The sequence below is a fragment of the Zingiber officinale genome, chromosome 8B (genome assembly GCF_018446385.1).
Source record: "Zingiber officinale cultivar Zhangliang chromosome 8B, Zo_v1.1, whole genome shotgun sequence".
NCBI lineage: Eukaryota > Viridiplantae > Streptophyta > Magnoliopsida > Zingiberales > Zingiberaceae > Zingiber > Zingiber officinale.
Genome location: NC_056001.1, coordinates 36381839 through 36403204, shown reverse-complemented (window position 1 = coordinate 36403204; position 21366 = coordinate 36381839). Strand labels below are relative to the sequence as shown.

Genomic DNA, 21366 nt, shown 5'->3' with positions numbered 1-21366 from the left:
TTAGTAATTTCAAAAATACTTATCCCATTTTCATTATACCCCTCTCTTCTTTATATATTTATTCTATCTATTCAAAAATTTACTACTCTTAATTTATAAGAATCGAATTTAGATATAAGGGCATATCCAAAATGACTTATGGATCTAGAAAATTTTAAACTACTTCATACTAAAATTAATATATTCCTACAACCCTATTGAAATTGTCTATACTCTAAGATTGAATTTGACAATGTAAATTGAGAGTTTTGAAAAATATTTGTCACAAACTCTTCATAAAGCATATGAAAATTATACCCCCTAGTTAACACTACCAATGAATTTCTACAACTTTTCTTATTTAGAAAATATCAAATTTTTAAAATTTTGAATGGTGTATGTCCATGAATCAATTTCGTCCAAAATTGATGGATGGATCTAAAGAATTCCAACTCATTTAAACTAAAACCAATTTATTCTTAGGAGCCTCTTTATTTAATATATCCATATCATTAGATTTAAATTCATAAATTAAGAACTTTGATAAAAAAAAAATTTATCATAAACTTATTATAAGGCATAACATAATGATGCTTATTAATCAATACTACCAATAGATTCCTAAAACTCTCTTTGTTAAAAAAAAATAAAATTTTAAAATTTTAAATGGTGTAGATCCTTTAATTAATTCCATTTAAAACTGATTGATGGATATAGATAATCCAAATCAAAATTAATATATTCTGATCCTGTCCGAGTCGCTGAATCGACGGACGCTGGGCACGTGGCGCTCTCCTCTATCTCCGACCAGCTGCACAGACCTCCGGCGAACCTGCACAGAAGTCGGGCCGGGGAGGAGTCCCCGGCGACGACCCTCCGACGCTCAAGTCAGGCAAGAAGAAGACGATGAAATAGCTCCGAAGATCAGAGTTTTCATACCTCCGGCGAAGTCTGCGGGCTCTTATATAGAGCTCTGAGGAGGCTGATGCACATACACCGAGGCACACACGTGTCCTCAGCCCATACCCAGTATGGGCTTGTCAGAGGAGCTTGCCTGACCCCTTACTGCTACAGTCCGAGCACGTCTCTGATGGGACAACATAATCTTCTGATGAGATAGTATAATCTTCTGTCTTGTCAGCCCTTCTGTTTCCGCACCGAGCGGCATGCCGCTCGGCAGTCCCATCACGTCCGACCGGACTAAGGTATACGTCCGTTCGGGGTATTCCTGGTCATGTGCTCTGGACTGTTCGCAGTGTTGATACTTTATTCCTTCGGCCGAGCGGGCCATCCGCTCGGCACTACTATACTGTTCATCATGAGCGTCGGAACCCCGACTTCCCGCCGGGGTGTATTGCTTCCGCTCGAAGCTTCAGCCGGTCGTCACCATCATTATCCGCTCGGCCAAGCTTCTGGTTGGCCTTTTACCTTTCGACCTCCACATGGCGTTGACTCTGCTAAATGGGGACTCTCCTTCTTACTGACGGATCACTTGCCTCCTCTTCAAGTCTAGTCGAAGGAGGCGATTAGTCCGCCCGACTGAACTATTGTTTCGCCGAACGGCTCTTCCAGGAAATCATTATCCGCTCGGCCGATGAGGCGGTAATTACGGCCTCCGTCAACGCCATCGTCCCTCCTTTCTTGTGCTCGAAAGGGGATTTCTGTCGAAGTATTTTTGATAAGCGAGTCGAACGACCGTACGTTGCCTTATCCTTCCGCTCGGACGTTTATAGACGCCGGCTCGTCTCCCGGTTTTCCGGCCGGAGGGTTTATAGACGCCGGACCGTCTCTCGATTTTTAACGACGGAGCTCGTCGGCGCGGATATTTATAGCCGGTCGGCGCGGCTCTCGATCTTTAACGACGGATCTGGACGGCGCGGATATTTATAGCCGGTCGGCGCGCTCGATCTTTAACGACGGAGTTCGTCGGTCTTCCGCTCGGACGTTTATAGACGCCGGCTCGTCTCGGTTTCCGTCGAGGGTTTATAGACGCCGGACCGTGTCTCGATTTTTAACGACGGAGCTCGCTCGCCTCCGCCGGGATTTATAGACGCCTCGCCTCGATATTTAACGCCGAGCTCGACGCGGATATTTATAGTCGGTCGGCTCTCGATCTTAACGACGGAGCTCGTTGGACTTTAAGCCTAATTTGACAACGCTACCGCCGAACGCACAGTGGTCTTCGAATGAGCCTTTGGCTCGCATAATATACCTCCTACCGAGCACTGGCCTTCGCCGCCGAGCGCTTGGCTCGGAGCACTTACCTCCGAGCGCACGGGCCTTCAGATACTATACCTCCGACCGGGGCCCTCGTCGTCGAGCACTTGGCTCGGATAATTTACCTCCGTCCGAGCGGCACGGGGCCTTCGGATACTATACCTCCGGCTGAGCAGCTCGGGGCCTTCGTCGTCGAGCGCTTGTACTCAAATTGCTTCCATCATTCTACCTCGCTAGCCGACCGGCTCAGGCTGCTTCGTCGAGCTTGGCTCGGATAATTACCTCCGCCCGGACCGGGGCCTTCAGATACTATACCTCCACCTGAGCACTCCGTCGTCGAGCGCTTGGCTCGGATAATTTACCTCCGCCGAGCGGCGGGGCCTTCAGATACTATACCTCAGGCTGAGCAGCTTCGCGCAGTTTGGCTCGGATAATTACCTCCTACCGGCGGCACGGGGCCTTCGATACTATACCTCCGGTTGAGCAGCTCGGGGCCTTCGTCGTCGAGCGCTTGGCTCGGATAATTTACCTCCACCGAGCGACACGGCCTTCAGATACTATACCTCCTACCGAGCACTGGGCCTCGCCGAGCTTGGCTCGATAATTTACCTCCGGCCGAGCAGACGGGCCTTCAGATACTATACCTCCTACCGAGCAGGCCTTCGTCGTCGAGCGCTTGGCTCGGATAATTTACCTCCGGCTGAGCGGCACGGGGCCTTCAGATACTATACCTCCGGCTGAGCAGCTCGGGGCCTTCGTCGTCGAGCGCTTGGCTCGGATAATTTACCTCCGGCCGAACGGTCCGGGGGCCTTCGATCCTGGAGCCTTTGGCTCGGTTTATATACTCCCGGCCGAGCGGCACGGGATTTATCCCATCGAGCCTTTGGCTCGGCTAATACACTCCCGGCCGAGCGGCACGGGGTCTTCCCATCGAGCTCGGGGCTCGGTTTCTATACTCCCGGCCGAGCGGCACGGGATTTATCCCATCGAGCCTTTGGCTCGGTTTATTTACTCCCGGCCGAGCGGCACGGGGTTTTCCCATCGAGCCTTTGGCTCGGTTTATATACTCCCGGCCGAGCGGCACGGGATTTATCCCATCGAGCCTTTGGCTCGGCTAATACACTCCTGGCCGAGCGGCACGGGGTTTTCCCATCGAGCCTTTGGCTCGATTTATATACTCCCGGCCGAGCGGCACGGGCTTCCCATCGAGCCTTTGGCTCGGCTAATACACTCCCGGCCGAGCGGCACGGGGTCTTCCCATCGAGCTCGGGGCTCGGTTTATTTACTCCCGGCCGGGCGGCACGGGGTTTTCCCATCGAGCCTTGGGCTCTGTTTATATTCCCGCGGCCGCGGGGCTCGGGCTTCCCATCGAGCCTTTGGCTCGGCTAATACACTCCCGGCCGAGCGGCACGGGGTCTTCCCATCGAGCTCGGGGCTCGGTTTATTTACTCCCGGCCGGGCGGCACGGGGTTTTCCCATCGAGCCTTTGGCTCGGTTTATATACTCCCGGCCGAGCGGCACGGGGTTTTCCCATCGAGCCTTTGGCTCGGTTTATATACTCCCGGCCGAGCGGCACGGGATTTATCCCATCGAGCCTTTGGCTCGGCTAATACACTCCCGACCGAACGGCACGGGGTTTTCCCATCGAGCTTTTGGCTCGGTTTATATACTCCCGGCCGAGCGGCGCGGGATTTATCCCATCGAGCCTTTGGCTCGGCTAATATACTCCCGGCCGAGCGGCACGGGCTTCCCATCGAGCCTTGGGCTCGGCTGATACACTCCCGGCTGAGCGGCACGGGAGTTTTTACTCAAGAAACTACAAATTCATGAGCAACAGAAATGATTGAAGAACTGACCTGCCGACCAGCAGGGGATCTGGCACAATTTCTTGACTCCCGAATACCCGTGGAGTGAGAAGAATATATATACTCGTCGAAACTCATCAAGGCTTCCTCGTCGGACCGATATCGGGGCAGGCGTTGCTCCCACTTGAATTCCGGTCGGACCCCCAATTTGCGCCCATTTCGCCTGTTGCTCCGGTCGGTCCGCTCAGCTGTGCTATCTGCTCAGTTTGAGCCTTCTGTTTCTGTTGCTCCACGAGCTTAGCTGCTCTTGCCTCAATTAGAGCGTCGGGCCTCTCCTGGGAGAGCATCACGGTGTGAGGTCATCCAGCCTCGTCCATCTATTCCGCTCGGATACAGGCGCGTTCCCACAGACGGCGCCAATTTGATCCTGTCCGAGTCGCTGAATCGACGGACGCTGGGCACGTGGCGCTCTCCTCTATCTCCGACCAGCTGCACAGACCTCCGGCGAACCTGCACAGAAGTCGGGCCGGGGAGGAGTCCCCGGCGACGACCCTCCGACGCTCAAGTCAGGCAAGAAGAAGACGATGAAATAGCTCCGAAGATCCGAGTTTTCATACCTTCGGCGAAGTCTGCGGGCTCTTATATAGAGCTCTGAGGAGGCTGATGCACATACACCGAGGCACACACGTGTCCTCAGCCCATACCCAGTATGGGCTTGTCAGAGGAGCTTGCCTGACCCCTTACTGCTACAGTCCGAGCACGTTTCTGATGGGACAGCATAATCTTATGATGAGATAGCATAATCTTCTGTCTTGTCATTCTAGCCTTTCTGTTTCCGCACCGAGCGGCATGCCGCTCGGCAGTCCCATCACGTCCGACCGGACTAAGGTATACGTCCGTTCGGGGTATTCCTGGTCATGTGCTCTGGACTGTTCGCAGTGTTGATACTTTATTCCTTCGGCCGAGCGGGCCATCTGCTCGGCACTACTATACTGTTCATCATGAGCGTCGGAACCCCGACTTCCCGCCGGGGTGTATTGCTTCCGCTCGGAAGCTTCAGCCGGTCGTCACCATCATTATCCGCTCGACCAAACTTCTGATTGGCCTTTTACCTTTCGACCTCCACGTGACGTTGACTCTGCTAAATGGGGACTCCCATTCTTACTGCCGGATCATATTCATACCCGCTTCTTTAATATATTCATATCTTTTTATTTTAATTTGATAATTTAAATTGAGAATAATAAATTTTTAATAGAGAGGGAAGAGTATAATATATGTATTTAAGTTGGGTAATGAATAATACTCAAACTTCCCCAGGGTTCAGTTAATAGATGGACACGTTATATTGAGATAACGCTCACACATTGCAAGTAACACGTCACGGTATCGGATGTAACAGACCGTCAGATTCCCATGTCGATGGAATAGAAAAATGAATAAGAAAATTGGGAAATGAATAAAATAGAAAGGGGAAAGCAAGAGAAGACTTGCTCTGCGACCTAGTCGTCGTCGTCTTCCTCCACCCCTTTCCGCTTAGCTTAATCTACCCAAAACGCGTCTCCATTCTGCGTCATACTTACTTTCTGATTCCCTTCTCTCCTCTGTATCTCATCTCCCGCGCAATCTGCTCTCGATCGAGGTATGTATCATCGAAATCAGTGTTTGTTTCGTGCTGATCTGCTTCAGATGCTGATTTTGAGGTTATTCGGCCTTAGATGTCTTCAAAAAATCATATTTTTGTCTGGTTTATTGTAAATATTTTGGATATAACAGCTGTCGACGAGCTGCTACTGACTGTTCCGATGCTGGAGGTTGCTTGGGATGGTTAAAGAAGTCAGTTTTGGGTGGTAATATTAAGTGGATTAAAAGATTGTCTGAGGGTTACTGTGTTGGTTTCGTAGTCGTTGTTTTGATAAAAGATGGAAGGCTCTAAATTTGCTGGGTTTATGGGTGGCGGTGGTGGCGGTGGCGGTGGAAATGTTAATGGGAACAGCTACTTTGACATGGGATTTTACCGGAAGCTTGATGAGGGTTCCAACATGTCTGTAGATAGCATTGGAAGCCTGCAGACAAGCACTGGTGATGGATCCATTGCGATGTCTGTTCAAAATAGCAGTGTTGGATCAAACAACTCAAGAACTAGCATACTGCGTCATGGACTCCGTCTGTTTCCCGGTGCCAACTTATCAGCGGGGCACAGTGTGCGGCCTGGTAGGGTGTTCCATGCCATAAACGACGATTCATTGGCTCAAGCTTTGATGGATCCACGTTATCCCACTGAATCTCTTCAGAACTATGATGAATGGACTATTGATCTCAGGAAGTTGAATATGGGGATGGCCTTCGCTCAGGGTGCATTTGGGAAGCTTTACAGAGGCACATATGATGGAGAAGATGTTGCTATTAAGTTATTGGAAAAACCAGAGAACGACCCTGAGAGGGCACATCTAATGGAGCAACAATTTGGCCAGGAGGTTATGATGCTTGCAAATCTCAAACACCCAAATATTGTGAAGTTCATTGGAGCATGCAGGAAGCCGATGGTCTGGTGCATCGTGACCGAATATGCGAAGGGAGGATCTGTTAGACAGTTTCTCATGAAAAGGCAGAATAGGTCGGTGCCTCTGAAGCTGGCTGTCAAGCAAGCTTTAGATATTGCCAAGGGTATGGAATATGTGCACGGGCTGGGGTTCATACATAGGGATCTGAAGTCTGACAATCTCCTTATAGTGTCGGACAAATCAATTAAGATTGCTGACTTTGGAGTTGCACGTATTGAGGTGAAGACCGAGGGGATGACTCCAGAAACTGGAACTTACCGTTGGATGGCACCGTATGCAAATATTCATCCTATCTATTTTTAGCAACTTTAAGATATCATAAAAGTTCTATGAATGTGCTAAACTGCCATGCTTAAATTCTTCATTGTTTTTCTCAGTTTAGCCATTGTCTCACATCTTATCCATGATTCCTAATTGTCGTTACCTATATTTAGCAGCCTAGTTAGAGCTTATACTTTCTATGCATTGATGAAGTATATCTGTTGCTATTTATTGGTATAGAGGCTTTTTCTTTGTTTTTTCCGCTCCAAGATGCAAATAAAGTTAGAGATTATACTTGCTATGCATTGTTGAAATATATTTGTTGCTATCTATTGGTATTAGAGGCTTCTCTTTTTTTTTTTCTCCTCAGAGATGCAAATAAATGGTATAAATAGTAACAGCTAATTACTAGTAGACAAATCCTTCAAAATTTTCTTTTTATGAACAGTGCATATTGAAATTTGGAATTGTCAGTGCAATAATTACCTTAAAATCCTTGAGTTTTAGCAAGAATTACAATTCAAACTCATGATTGATGCATTTCGCGAGTAGACGCGTTATACTAAATTTGAACTTGAGGCCTCTTGGAATGAAGTTCAGATGCACTTGCCAACAAAGAAACTCCTAATTTAAACGTATTTTCACAATTTATCTTGTATTATAGATATATTGATCAAGTATATATTTATATGATAACCTCATCCACAATTATCTTGCTCAGACCTCTATGCTTTTGCTAATACTTCGGGCGTGCTAATTAGCAGCTATGGAGTTGATATCTTCTGATTTTTTTTAGCAGCTAATTAGTTATTAATCCATATAGGATAAATGAGGAAATAGTAAATTTCATTATGAATATGTTAAGGAGATCTAAACTATATTGGTGGGACAAGGTAACCAACTAAGATGAACGGAGCAGCGGGAGATAGGAAAAGCCAAGGCAATTTTACTAGAAAGCATATGACAGCCAATGGTCTATTTAGCTGAGCCCAAATAATTATTACACTGTGACTTTTGATCATTTGTTATGAATGCACTTGCTTTACATAATATTATAGCTCGATTTAGATTCCAGTTATTATGTGATTTGTCACAATCCTATATTGTTGATGTTGAGAGAAGTTTTAATATTAGATAGGAATTATACCATGTGATTATCTTTTTGTGCTTTCCATTTATCATTTCCACTTTGGCATCCATTTAAAAAAACTACTAGTTGGGGAGTCATTTGCATTTGTTTGTTATGGCTGTTATTATTATTATTATTATTATTAATTTCATTTCTGCAGTTAATTTAGTTAGTGCAAGCGGACTTTTTTTTTTTTTTTTTTTTTTGCTTATATGTTGGGCGGTTGAAGTATGGAGCAAGTTGTTCAAGGACCCTGGGAGGATTAGGATTATCAAGTAGGCAAAAATTAGAAGTTTCCAGATTCCTACTTCTAGAGGAGACCTTCCACAATCAGTTAGAGATAATCGTTTTCATTCAATGATCAATACAAGCCTCTCTTGGTCAAGAGAGGAAAATCACATTAGAATAATTCGTTTTAATTAAGAATACCTCCATCTTTGGGGGAGTTGATTATTAAAAGTTTTCCTTTTTCTCAGTATGTGTTCAATTATTGTTTATTTGGGCCCTTAAAATAATCAAATGATCTAAAATTTAAGATAAGTGCCTTGCATCTCTGTAGTCATGTCTTCAAACCTTCATTTATGCTGTTGAATCTTCAATCAGTGCAAGATTGATTTTTTTGCCCTTCCTTTTTTGTCATTTTTTTATGCCTATCAAGACAATGCCAAAAAGAATGCAGACTAATAAAAGAGATTCGGTCAATTTTACTTGTCTAGCTTGGTTTCAATTGGTCTCTTTATGTTACTGCAGTCACTCAAACATTAAATGCATTGTATATTTATGTTATCCTTTGTCTTCTTGTTTCATACTCATGCTCTTTTTGTGCTTGTGAGCTATTGATTGCTGATCGATGTCCATGTTACAACACCTTTGTGTTTGCAGAGAAATGATCCAGCACCGACCTTACAATCAGAAAGTTGATGTTTATAGTTTCGGCATTGTTCTCTGGGAGCTTATAACGGGTGTGCTTCCATTTCAGAATATGACAGCCGTGCAGGCGGCTTTTGCTGTGGTGAACAGGGGAGTTCGACCCAGCGTACCACCAGATTGCCTCCCGGCGCTCAGTGAAATCATGACCCGCTGCTGGGATGCCAACCCTGATGTGCGCCCTTCATTCTCTGAAGTAGTCACAATGCTCGAAAGCGCACAGGCGGAAATTGTGAACACTGTTCGTAAAGCACGCTTCAGATGCTGCACACAACCGATGGCCATCGACTGAGAAGGGCCGCGAGAAGAATGCAACATTTTGGTTGGTTCCACCTACGTCTAAAGCCTAGATCATGAATGTTTGTGTCGCCGTTCGAATGCTACCAAGTAAAATAAGATGTTGCGATCTTTATTGTATAGAACACAAATGAATCTATTAGCTTAAGCTCTCAAACTATTTCTAAACTTCTGGGTTGACTGTTAGTTGCTGCGACTTGTAAAATTCAGGCTAGATCTTGTATGCTGTGATGGTGAAACATGAAAGAAGATTGATTGCCTCAAACTGCCTGTTCTCTATGTTCTGCGAAAAAACATGTCTCTTTGGTTTGTTTAGAATTTAGAATTGCAGCAGATGAAATTAAAGCCTTGTTTGATTGTAGTAGCTTCTTCAATTCTTGTATCATCATCTGCTAATCATAATTTTAGTTTGTATTTAGCAGGTTCTTCATGTTCTTGAAGAGGGAACTGAGGTATAATTTAAACTCCTTGTGCAATAAATAATTCTTTAATATTTTCAATATTAAAAGTTCTTCATATATTTTCGTTTAGCTTCACTGTCAGCCGTTGGATTTGGCATTGGGAGATCTCTAACCGTTCAAGGGTGCCATTGGTTTACTCGCCCAAGGTCTTTCATTCCTGTGTGGTATGGTTCACCAAACGCCAAAAGTCTACTTCTTATTGGGACTATAGAAACGCCGCGTGGGGTCCATATCCGGTAGCGAATGAAAGAGTAAGGTTATCGTGTATGATGAAACGACCTGCACACGAGATCTTGCATCGGAGATACCGAAGGCGAGCTCAGATCTTTCTCTCTCGCCTGCTCTCTTCGGTTCCTTCTCTCCCCGTTTGATCGTTCTGGGGATCCTCTCCCTCCTGTTCGAGTTCGATGGCCAACGCCCTAGGGCTCGTCTCGTCGTCCGCGCGTTCCTTCCGGGAGAGAAAGCTGGAGCCTTGGGCGTTTCGGAGGTTTGGATCCAGGAGGGCGCTGCTCGGATGCTTCCGCGCTGCGATGGATGGTAATGTCCTTGGCGCCGTCGCGTTGAGTTCGTCTCAGCGCCAAAGGTACGCCTCCTCTTTTTTTTCTGATTGGTTATGGTTTGGAATTGTTACTGGTTGTCTAGCAAATGGGAAAATTGTATTGTTTAGACGAAATCAAGCCGCAAAATATGGTCTTTGTTTTTTGTTCTTGATTGTAGTCTGTGTGGTTCTGTATCAATCTAAAAACGGAATGGGGTATAGGGGTAAGATGATCTATCACTTGTCTGTAAAATCTTGTTTGGCAATGGGAACAGAGTGGGCTATTCTGTACTTTTTGAATGAGTGGAAGGACAAGGACCACCAAGCATTCATTGAGTTAAAGGAGAAACAAATAAAAGAGATGGAGACCAGGCAATTGGATCATGAGTACTATGAGATGGGTTGCTTGGTCTGTGGCTGTTTTGCTTGGCTATCAAATTGCCGCGGAAGTGCAAAATCTTACAGCTCATTGAGTTTTATTGATAAAACGAACATGTCTATTTATTGGCAAGTTGCTAGCTTGAAGTAGTCAGTTATGGAAGAACTTTGAGCATTTTCAATTGCTGATTCTTCAATGCGGATTAAGAGGAACCCTCTTCTTGTTTTAAAAATGGTGATAAGAGGCTTGGAACATTATCTAATTGGTTCGTGCAATTGTGTAAAATTAAAGGTGCTAATTTACAGTTTGTTCTTTTTAGTTTTTGTGGTGATTCCATTAAACCTATTTGTGGTTCATATTTTTCTTTTTTGTGATTTCTTGCGCATTGGCATTGTAGCATTGAATTTCATTTTTCTTCTCAGCAAGCTATACCAGGTGCTTCATGTTGCCTTACATTTTTTGTGGTCTTCTTTTCAATCTACATTAGTTATCTTGAATTTAAAATAATTGAATGACATTCTTCATATCTTCATTCTAAGAAAGAAAAACTGCAGAGTTGTTGGCCTGGGGTCAAAACTTGTTGGATCAGGATCTGCTGTTCCAAAGCTCACCATTTCCAATGATGATCTTGCACAAATTGTTGAAACCTCAGATGAATGGATTTCTGTTCGGACAGGGATTCGGAATAGGAGAGTTCTTACAGGTACTGTTCTGTCATATAGTTGTGTCTTCCTTCTTCTGGTGTGTCATTCATGTGTATCAAATGAGCATCAACAATTGATTTATTTTCATTTCCTACTTACTCAGCACAAGTCTTTTCTATGCGTGGAAGTAGTATCAAGTCAATCAATGGCATCTTAACTCGTGAAGGATAAAAATTAATCGAAGATTTCGACTATTCTGTGAAATATGGTCACATGTTAATGTTGTGAGAAGCATGTGTTTCATTGTTTTCTTTCCATTCAGAGGGATACAAATTGAAATCTGCTTTCTTCTATAAGCAAACTATTCTCATGGAGTTAGTTCTCATAAATAATTTCAGTTCACGTTCAAGTGCTCCAGATTGTGTTGATGTCATCATAAGCCAAAACCAATCTAGACAGCTAAAGGAAATGACTTAGCTTAACACATTGCCTTAGAACTTCGCATATCAGAGCCATTCACTATCATGCCGCAATGGCACTGCTTACTTTACCTGCCTGATTATAGAAGGTCTACTGATTATTTTTTGACATCTATGCCTGAATAACACAAAGGAAGCAAAACTCATCCCTCATTTCCTTTTTAATGGATCTTATAAATGGAATTCCAGATGGGTATCTTATTAGAATTGTTTCCCTTTTGTTCACAGGAAATGAAACGTTGGGTGGCTTAGCTGCAGAGGCAGCAAAAGGGGCTCTTCTAATGGCCGAAGTAGAAGCTGATGCAGTTGATCTAGTCATATTGTGCACATCAACGCCAGATGATTTGTTTGGAGGTGGCTCTCAGGTTTGATGATGATTTTACTCAACGATTATACAAAAGTAGTGTTCCTGGAATTCATGATCTAAGTTGCAACATCCTGGGTTAATTTTGAAATTTTGGTGTTACTTATTTGTGATGACATGGATTTAACATGACAACAACTTTGTGTCATTGCTTGTGCCAAGTGTTGAATGTCAGTCATCCATACTATTTCAAAGTTGCGCTAGATATAAATCTATTGTCATTATCAGAAGTTGAAGTAGATTTACCTACTTTCTACTAAAATTTCCTTCTGCTTATGTTGCAATATCTGTCATTCTGAACACTACTTCTTTATCTTGTTTAGATACAAAGGGACTTGGGATGCAAAAATGCTTGGGCTTTTGACATAACAGCTGCTTGTAGTGGATTTATCATTGGCCTAATTACTGCTACTCGCTTCATTAAAGGTCTAGTTGGATTTTTGTGTGAAAATGTGCTTTCAGGGTAAAATCTAATTCAAGTGATTGATCATATTGTTTTACAGGTGGTGGGTTTCAGAATATCCTGGTAATTGGTGCAGATGCTCTTTCACGCAATGTGGACTGGACAGACAGAGGCACGTGCATCCTTTTTGGCGATGCAGCTGGTGCGGTGCTTGTCCAGGTTAATTTTACTTTATTGCCTTTTGAAAGAAACCTGAATCAGCATGTACAATAAATTGCATTGTGGCATTTCTTAGTCTTAAACAGAATGGATGTCACCATTTTGAATTACATCATCTTATTAGGTTGTTATTAAAAGATACTGAGATAAAATTTCAATAGAAAGTCAATTTTCTCTCTTAATCATTATGCTATATGTGATCTGATGGGATATTTGATAACTGTCCTCGGAAACTAAAGAACTCCATGATCCTGTCATGTCCTGATTACTGAATATGAGAACAAGCTTGTCATGGATTTCTAAGCACTTCACTTTTATTGCTCCAAATACGTTTATGCAAATAACTTGGAACTCTTATTATCAGCCATGACTTTCCTGAATCCAAAACCTTGGATACATGGATTTAACAACAACAACGCTTCTGCAAGGTAAGGTACCCCCGCGAGGTCATTCATGAGCTAGGATTTTCCCGGTTTCTTCTTCCCTTTTGTTGATTCTTTCTCCTCCTAATTGGTGCTGACTAGCAACCCACCTTGATATCAGTACCATCGATGCATCTTGCGCTGGCTAAGGAGTGATAACCCAGCTCAGAACAAGATTTAAAACCTCGCTTGGATGCTTAACATACCCTTATGTTCTACAAAAAACAAGCATCATGGAAGTGTTTTCTATGTACAACTCATCTTATATTTCAGTTTCTGATATTTTGTTAATTATTGATGTTTGTCATGCAATGTACTCTTGCTTTTTATTCGTTAATCATCGGTCTTTACATTCAATTTAGAGAATCAAATAAATCGTGTTCATAAATTTTGCAATTTACCTATTTCAGTTATATGTTTAAGATATATAGTTTGTTCTATGAATGCATATTATCTTTCTGAAATGGCAGCTTTTCCAAACTTTACAATACAGGCATGCAACAGTGAAGAAGATGGCTTGCTTGGTTTCGATGTTCACAGCGATGGGAATGGCCACAGGTGAAGCCCTGCATAACAATATCTTTTTGGGAAGTATACTCTTGTTCTGAGTTGATTCTGTGTTGTTCTGCCACAGGCAATTACATGCTCTAGCAACGTATGATCATGCAGCGGAAAGTAATGGCACCCGTCTATTTCCTCCAAAGAGATCATCGTATTCTTGCATTCAGATGAATGGCCAGGAGGTCTTCCGCTTTGCAGTTCGATGCGTTCCACAATCTATCGAAGCTGCATTGGAGGAAGCTGGCATTCCAAGTTCTAGTATCGATTGGTTGCTGCTCCATCAGGTAAGCAAGCAACTAGTAGCAACTCCAGATTGTGGTTACATGATTTGTTTTTGCAAAACTCAAAGCGATTACCACTCACCAGGCAAACCAACGGATCATAGATGCGGTTGCGGGCCGGTTAGAGATCCCTCACGAAAAGGTCATATCGAATTTGGCTAACTATGGAAACACAAGCGCAGCATCGATTCCTCTAGCACTGGATGAGGTCGTTCGGGCTGGAAAGGTTCAGGCTGGCAACACCATTGCGACTGCTGGGTTCGGAGCTGGACTCACTTGGGGTTCCGCAATCATTAGGTGGAGATGAAGCTTCCGCTCAAGGACGATGACAGAAGTTGCTCAAATGCTGATGCTCGGTCGACAGTACGTTCGAGTAGAAAAGAGTTTCTTCCCTTTCGGAATATGTTTCTATTTCAAATTCCTTGAACATGTTTTCTCCAGATAGTGGCCATTCTGAGTGTTGGTCCATTTCACCACAGAAATGGCACATTGTCTGTGTCAACTATCTTCATTCAATTCTTTTACTTGAACAATCTTTGGTTCGTGCAGAAGTTTTCAGTTTTATATCAAAAATCTAATTATTGCAGTATTGTAATAACTTGTAGTTCTGAAAATTATATACATAGAACACTTTTATATTAAAATTATATATATCTATAAGCTAGTTTTGAATAATAATAATAAATTAAGTCCTTGTATGGACTTTTTATTATTATTAATTTAGTTTTTTTTCCCGTTTAATATGGAGCTTTTATTGACCATTTAAATTGAAGTTTCTTCTTAATAGATCTAATTCTAATTTACTATCTAACGTTTTCATTTCATATTATCCTCATATATGAAATTCTTATTTATTTATTTTTAAAAAATAAATAAAAATTTTTAAAATTAGAGTGATTAACTCACTTTTTATTGTTTAGAGTATTTAACGATAAAAACAAAAAACAACAAGGAAGGGATGCTAACGAGGCACTAAGAAAAATTTAGCATTGAAGGAAGAAAATTATTTTCCATCTGATTTGGACAGAATTCATGGATGAATTCATAAATCCATTGATCTATTAGGTAAACAAAAGAAAAAATAAATAAATAATTCATCCATTTGTCCAAAGTAAAGGACAATTTTTCCTAGTATAAATCTTTCAATAATTTTTGTTTCGTCCTCCCAAGTAAAGATATTAGAATGACTTTGAATTAAGGTAGAATGCACTGCCTAAGGGGTGAACAAAAAAAATGAATGAATAATACGGGAGTCAAAATAATTTTCCATGTTTATTTATTATAAAAAAAAGTTGCCGATGGATTCTAAATCTATTTATGAATTATTTTTTAATATTTTTTCACACCCAAAAGTAAGAAAACAAAGTTTTCATTTACAAGGCACTTTATGAGAATTTAAAGCTATGATGATGGAGCACAAATTATTTAACTTGCAAGTCTTCTACGACTTCAAACTTAGCCTGCTAATGGGCATCATCAAAGGCTCTCTATCATCAACAAGAACCCTGCAAGAAAAGAAAAAAATAAATTAAGTAATAAAAAAAATATATATTAGACTTGATTTAAGCTCAGGTTTTGGACAGATTAGAAACGGGCTTAAGATTTAGAGTCAAGTTTAATGACTTGCTTTTGAGTGTACAATTAGTTATAACAATTGATACAACTGACTTTAAAACCATCTGTGCAACAAAACATAGTTTTGGTGAAGAGGATTCAACACAACGTTCAATGAGACATCAGGTTAGGTAAGATGTCCTTAAGTCGTTTAATAACTTACCAGGGCGATATCGATAGATTTCAGGCACAAGAACACAAGATCAGTTTCCTCTTGCATGGAAGTGTTCACTCAACGGCAGATGGTTTCTGGATTGGTAGGTTGGAGCTGCTAATTGGCATACTCAATTGTAGCAATGATCTCTCATTTTTCTTTTCATGCTCTCCCTTAAGCTCCTCTAAGCGTTTTGACACCTACAAAGATAAAAATTGGTGAGGTCAAAGCTTTTCACAGTTGTGGCGAATAGATGTTGCCGTAATACAACTTCATCAGCTGATTAACATGAGTTAATAGCATTTTGAAGCCACAAGAAAGTTCATCAAACGAATAATATCTGAAGAGCCCAAATGGATGGTAACCTTTATTGAGAAGGCAAGTGGTAATAGTGTATCTGGATTCATTGCTTCATCAGGGAAGTTTTTGAGAGCATGTAGAAGTTTCTCAAAAGGTAATTTTATCTGATAACCAAAGACTTGTATGTCAATCGACAAATACAACTGAACTGTAACAGAATTTACCAAAAAGCTTACCAAGTCATCGTGACAGAATCTTAATAAGGCCAAACCGATTTGAAAAACAACTTTAACACCCTGAAACAGCATAAATGTGACTTAGAGTGCAACAATGTAAGTTTCCTACATATTATCAAAACTGCTACAAATTTGCCAATATCAACTACATATCTACGTGCCCGTGATATATTGAGCATATTAATATCAATTTATTTATTTATTACTTTTCTATCTCTCCACTTTTCCATCTTGGAAATGTGACTTAAATGAATGGGAATATCCAAATATTGCTACTAAATCATGTGTGTGATACATAAACTGCAAATTAGTCTCATCAATCTACTGAGCCATGAACTATACGAGGTTGAAACAAAGTGTATTTTTGACAATCTGTGATGTGCATGGACCAGCATCATGGATCTTTACCTACAAAGTTTCAGAATATTAATACACATGAAGATGCCACATACATTGGTGTCCCTGATATATATCATAATTAGGAGAAAAGCATAATATGTTGCCATAATGTCTAACCATTAACCATATAACCATAATACACTAACCTCATACAGAAAGACATCCCAGATGCGAAGTGCGAGAGGAAATGGGAATGAGTATGAATACACAGTTATGAACCATTGACTAGCATACATGCTTGGATTAATCATCTCTTGAGAAAAATGTTCTCCCAAATTTGGTAAATATTCTTTCACCAATTGCTCAAACCGACGCAGGTATTCTTGAACCAGTGGTAAACCAGGCTAATCAACAAGCAAAGAATACAATGTTAAAAACATCAAACTACATAAACAGCCAATAAGTGAGCAGAGCTTAAAATGGTGAAAATATTAAACATCTATAGATTTTGAATCAATATCCAATATTGTTATTTTATTAAAAATGAAGATACTACAATGTTTTTCTCAGAGAAACTTGGGGTACCTCTTTTTGCTTGAGCAAAATATAATGCTAATCCAATTTTCTGATATTGATGAAAACCATTTTCTTATTTATTCTCCTCGACTCATCTGTATTTATCTTGTATAGTTCTAAGTTTTAAATAAAATAGAAAATCTCAATCCAATATATTCTTGGCATGGTTAGATCATAAGTCATAACTGTTTTGAAAAAAACTTCAGGGGAATCAAAGCATTTATAAACGTATATTTTGAGTAGCACAGAGTGTTGCTGACTTGCTGTGAGCACCAAAAAAGCCAGATTGATACTTTACAGATTCACCTTTTCTACTCCATAATAAAAGTTAAATATCCAAGTGCAATTCAGATGTCTGAAACCAAGCACAGCCAGTATGAATGGATGCACCTAATATAATATCATAAAGGGATTACAGAAACACTTCTTATAAGTGAAGAAACTCTCAGGCTTCGTTTGTTTTGGGTGCTTTCCCTCTGCCATAGAATTTGATTGGGAATGAGACAAATCCATGTTTGTTGTCATGCTTCTTGGGATTTAAGGGAATAGAAATAATTTAACTCCATATAGAGGAGGATTACAAATCTCATGTAGGAGATGGGATTGTTATGGTTCCCACGACCCCTCTAAATTATTTACCTTCCAAACTTGGTTTTTGAAATGTCTTGTGTTTATCTTTCCTAGTAATGTTTTTTGTCAGTATATTTTACATTTCAAGATTTTTTTTTTTTTATATTTTGAAGCTGAATATGAAATGAGGCCTCAAAAGAAAATTAGATAAATATTCAACCAAAACTTAATCAATATATAATTTATAGCCATTTGAATTATGCTGCAGAGCAGACTAATTATGCTCAACTCACTAATTTTGCAAAACCATGTATTTTATGTTCACATAATTAAAATTAGCAACTCTAAAAGATAACTAGATAAAGCAACTTCACATGATAAGATTTGACCCCAAATTTTTAATGGAAAGGTAATATCTTGTATCCCCTTCCAACCTTGATTTCAGGCAAATATCCAGAAAAGTTCAAGAGTAAAATAGGAAACTAGAAGTGCAGTAAAGAATGCCATAAATTAAATTAACCATCTCAATATACGCGGAACAAATTCTACAGAAGTTTAATATGCTCTACAATTCATACACGAAGGGAAGTTACTGTTATCAAAAGTATTTATCAAGCATTTTACTACTAATACAATTTGCATATAGATCATTAACATAAATATAGGACAATTTCAAATAGAAATTTAAATACAAAAATAAGCATATAAAACTCTATGCAGTTACCTGGTACAAACCTTCCATCGGAGCATGAATTGCTCCTTTTAACAAGGCAACTAATAGCCAAAATGCATCCTCTTCACTCATGTACAGAAGCAACAGACCCGCTAAGAAGCCCATACCCTGCAATTTATATAAAAGCCACAAATGATAAGACATAAGGACACAAAAAATTTGACTCATTGATCTTTCAATCATTACCAACAAAGTGCACAAGAATTCAGAACCATACCTGAACATATCCAACATCCCTGTCATATACAGAGTAAGCCTTCAGAACATTGTACAGTGATCTTTGGCCTGGCCCATGTCTCTGTTGGTAGAAAACATGTGAAGGAAATGTACGAGATATGTCACGAATAATGTCCAATTCTGATGCTGATGTCTCATATATTACTAGTTGCTGCAGCAAAAAATATATACCAGTTTATTTCAAAATATACATACAAACAACAAAAAATAGATACAGCCACATCTACCGATTCTCATCTACAGACAAACATAATAAGAAAAGAAAAGAAAAAAGATGTATAGAAACTAAGAAGAAAGTTCAACTAATCAAACATCATCCAATGATGCTATATATGGTTTTCTGAATTAACTTAAGAAACATTATGTCATTAGTTTTACTATAGAACTCAATGGTGGAAGTTTAAGAATAATAAATGAATAATTTCTCAGAATCAGAATAGAGATGTTTAGCATGATTTTGACATGATTAGTTTAGAAATAGAAGAGACATAATTAGAAAATTTATTATCTGTGATTTACAATAAAGATCAATTCTAAGTTCTTTCTTTAACTAGCACAAAAGAACTTACTTTGATTCATGAAAGTTTGAGTTAGAAAAACTGAATGTGGAATCATGTTTTAGAGACTACAAGTTTTAAATTAAATAGAAACTATTAAGAATTAACCACTTGAAGGAAAATAAATTGAATAATAGAAATGTACTAAAAGTGGCAACATATGTCATATTTGGACAAAAATCAATTGAAGTTACAGATGTGATCAAAGAAAATCAGCATACATAAAAACTGATCTAGATATTTACTCATGGTCTGGCAAGTGACAATGATAGAGCTCAATAGGAGATGTGGTCCACCTAGTACAACCAAATAGTTAGAACATTGTACTGATAGTTGTTACAATTGAACTACTATCATAAATATATTAATAAATTCATCTTTCTGGGTATTTCACCAATGCTATCAGGGGCAACGAGTATATCATAAAGGGGTACTAATTGTTTTCATGGATAATGTTATATTTTACCTTTTTCTTTCATTTGGCGGCTTAGTTCCTGTTTCACATATCCTAAGTATGGCAGAGAATGAGTGGGTTAACATATATCTATATGGGTGCCCAAATACATGGTGTTTTTCAATCATCAACATAAGCAAAGAAGATGGAAATTACCTCATAAACTCCTGGATTCATGAGGAGGAGGTCTCTACTTCCAGATATCAACTGCCATACAAGTCCTCTCAGACAGTCAGGGATTCCTTTTCTGATACGCCTTCTAACTACATGAGATTTTTTTCTAACATAATGTTTCCAGTCACTACCACCGACACCAATCATTTTCCTCCACTTTCGTATCCTCCTCTGTTCTCTGAAAATAAATTGATAATCATGGTTTAGAAGTTAATATACAATAGCCATTGCTTTTCCAAGAAATACTGTTGGATCTGATCTTTCTCGAGTTACATAACTGGAAAGAAAGAAAAGGTACAAAATCAAGACCACAAATAAAATGTTTTATTGCACTGTTCCCAACACATCTAAAGTGATTGGTTTCCTCAAAAGATAACCATATCAATGAGACTGACACCAATCATATACATTGCTGTGCAAGGACGATCATTTCGCATCTGCAGAATTTATTTTTTGAAACGAACATGCAAAATCTGTATCTTGAAAGATGGAAAGCTGGAGAGGTGAATATAAGAAAAATGGAACTTTTGTAGCAATATATGATGAAATGTGAAATGAAAAAAATCCTAATTTCAGTAGCAATTCAAGCCATGTGTGTGCCCGCAATAGTTCAACTTATCAACAGATGAAAATTATAGAAATTACTGATTATGCTTCTTCTTTTTTATTCAATAGTGTCTTTGCTCGCACTACAGCAATGGTTGCAAGAAGACTTATGATTACAGAAAAAAGAAAAATCCGATAATGTCAACCATGCCTGTCATCGTGATGGTCTTCCACTGGTCCATTTTTAGCAAACGCCTCCACAGAATTGCTCTGCTCTGCCTTTGTAAATCCAGAACTGTCCATTTCTCATGAACCGGAAGACTGTCAGGCAACACCTTTTGCAAGCTTGTGTCTCAGCAGGAAGGTAAAGCCAACTAACACACAGCTTAAACTAATCCTCCTTGCCTTCTGTGAACTCGAACTCGCGCATATCCTGCAAATATTCAGAAAATGAACAGACTTGCGAAAGAAATTGCAGAAATTAAGATGGATTACACGGCGCTAGCATCACCATTGATCGATCTGTACGTTGACATGCGATCACATCCTGCATCTGCGCCGCACACACGCCAGTGGAATCCACGAAAAGCAACCCTAACTCCGCAGGACAGCAACCGAAATCCACGACGAAGGAGCGACCAGCACAAAGATCTGGAAGAAAAGGAAACAAAGGAATCTGAAGTAATCGGACGTCGAAAGGATCACGGCAACTATTTGCGCCGAGGGTTTCCGCGATCTGACGAGGGCGACGAAGAAATGACGTGGCGTTGGACAACGAGAAGGAAGGGCACGAGGGAAGGGGGGAGATAGGTGCCGTTTAGTTGAAGAGTATATCTCGGAGCTATCGTGCGCCAGATATAGTTGAACCTTGGCGCCAGTAAACGGGTCGGGTCGGGTCGTCGATAGCATTTGATCCATAGTTAAAATAGTCAAAATATTAATATTG

General features: G+C 40.5%; 3 protein-coding genes across 4 annotated transcripts; 2 read left to right on the top strand and 1 right to left on the bottom strand.

Annotated features, from left to right (window-relative positions):
* Positions 1–5436: 5436 nt before the first annotated feature.
* LOC122014661 (serine/threonine-protein kinase STY13-like) lies at positions 5437–9444 on the top strand. Its single transcript, XM_042571005.1, has 3 exons — positions 5437–5643; positions 5778–6837; positions 8838–9444. The coding sequence occupies exons 2-3, from the start codon at positions 5924–5926 to the stop codon at positions 9172–9174; spliced, it is 1251 nt and encodes a 416-aa protein (XP_042426939.1). The 5' UTR covers positions 5437–5643; positions 5778–5923; the 3' UTR covers positions 9175–9444.
* A 469-nt stretch (positions 9445–9913) lies between these two features.
* On the top strand, positions 9914–14516 carry LOC122014662 (3-oxoacyl-[acyl-carrier-protein] synthase 3 A, chloroplastic-like). Of its 2 annotated transcripts, none has more exons than XM_042571006.1 (8): positions 9914–10223; positions 11097–11260; positions 11909–12045; positions 12368–12470; positions 12548–12666; positions 13582–13646; positions 13723–13933; positions 14016–14516. In XM_042571006.1, exons 1-8 carry the CDS (start codon positions 10048–10050, stop codon positions 14235–14237), a joined length of 1197 nt encoding a protein of 398 aa, XP_042426940.1. In that variant the 5' UTR covers positions 9914–10047; the 3' UTR covers positions 14238–14516. The 2 variants fall into 2 exon arrangements, with proteins under 2 accessions (XP_042426940.1, XP_042426941.1); XM_042571007.1 differs by having other exon boundaries at positions 9915–10223; positions 11112–11260.
* Positions 14517–15231: 715 nt separating this feature from the next.
* On the bottom strand, positions 15232–21241 carry LOC122016314 (EVI5-like protein). The gene is made up of 10 exons (XM_042573567.1): positions 20932–21241; positions 20632–20853; positions 19857–20052; positions 18670–18840; positions 18444–18560; positions 16780–16977; positions 16235–16294; positions 16064–16162; positions 15708–15898; positions 15232–15435 (listed from the first exon to the last, which is right to left on the bottom strand). The coding sequence occupies exons 2-9, from the start codon at positions 20721–20723 to the stop codon at positions 15773–15775; spliced, it is 1059 nt and encodes a 352-aa protein (XP_042429501.1). The 5' UTR covers positions 20724–20853; positions 20932–21241; the 3' UTR covers positions 15232–15435; positions 15708–15772.
* Between the last annotated feature and the right edge of the window lie 125 nt (positions 21242–21366).

What these genes read in the sequence shown, in the direction of transcription:
- LOC122014662 (XM_042571006.1), top strand. Translation starts at nt 10,048, where the DNA reads ATGGCCAACGCCCTAGGGCTCGTCTCGTCGTCCGCGCGTTCCTTCCGG. An exon ending in AGTTCGTCTCAGCGCCAAAG is followed by an intron (nt 10,224 to 11,096) that starts GTACGCCTCCTC and finishes CTTCATTCTAAG; the next exon opens with AAAGAAAAACTGCAGAGTTG. An exon ending in TGTTTGGAGGTGGCTCTCAG is followed by an intron (nt 12,046 to 12,367) that starts GTTTGATGATGA and finishes TATCTTGTTTAG; the next exon opens with ATACAAAGGGACTTGGGATG.
- LOC122014661 (XM_042571005.1), top strand. Translation starts at nt 5,924, where the DNA reads ATGGAAGGCTCTAAATTTGCTGGGTTTATGGGTGGCGGTGGTGGCGGT. An exon ending in ACTTACCGTTGGATGGCACC is followed by an intron (nt 6,838 to 8,837) that starts GTATGCAAATAT and finishes TTGTGTTTGCAG; the next exon opens with AGAAATGATCCAGCACCGAC.
- LOC122016314 (XM_042573567.1), bottom strand. Translation starts at nt 20,723, where the DNA reads ATGGACAGTTCTGGATTTACAAAGGCAGAGCAGAGCAATTCTGTGGAG. An exon ending in GAAGACCATCACGATGACAG is followed by an intron (nt 20,053 to 20,631) that starts GCATGGTTGACA and finishes ATTTATTTTCAG; the next exon opens with AGAACAGAGGAGGATACGAA. An exon ending in GGGATGTTGGATATGTTCAG is followed by an intron (nt 18,561 to 18,669) that starts GTATGGTTCTGA and finishes TATAAATTGCAG; the next exon opens with GGTATGGGCTTCTTAGCGGG.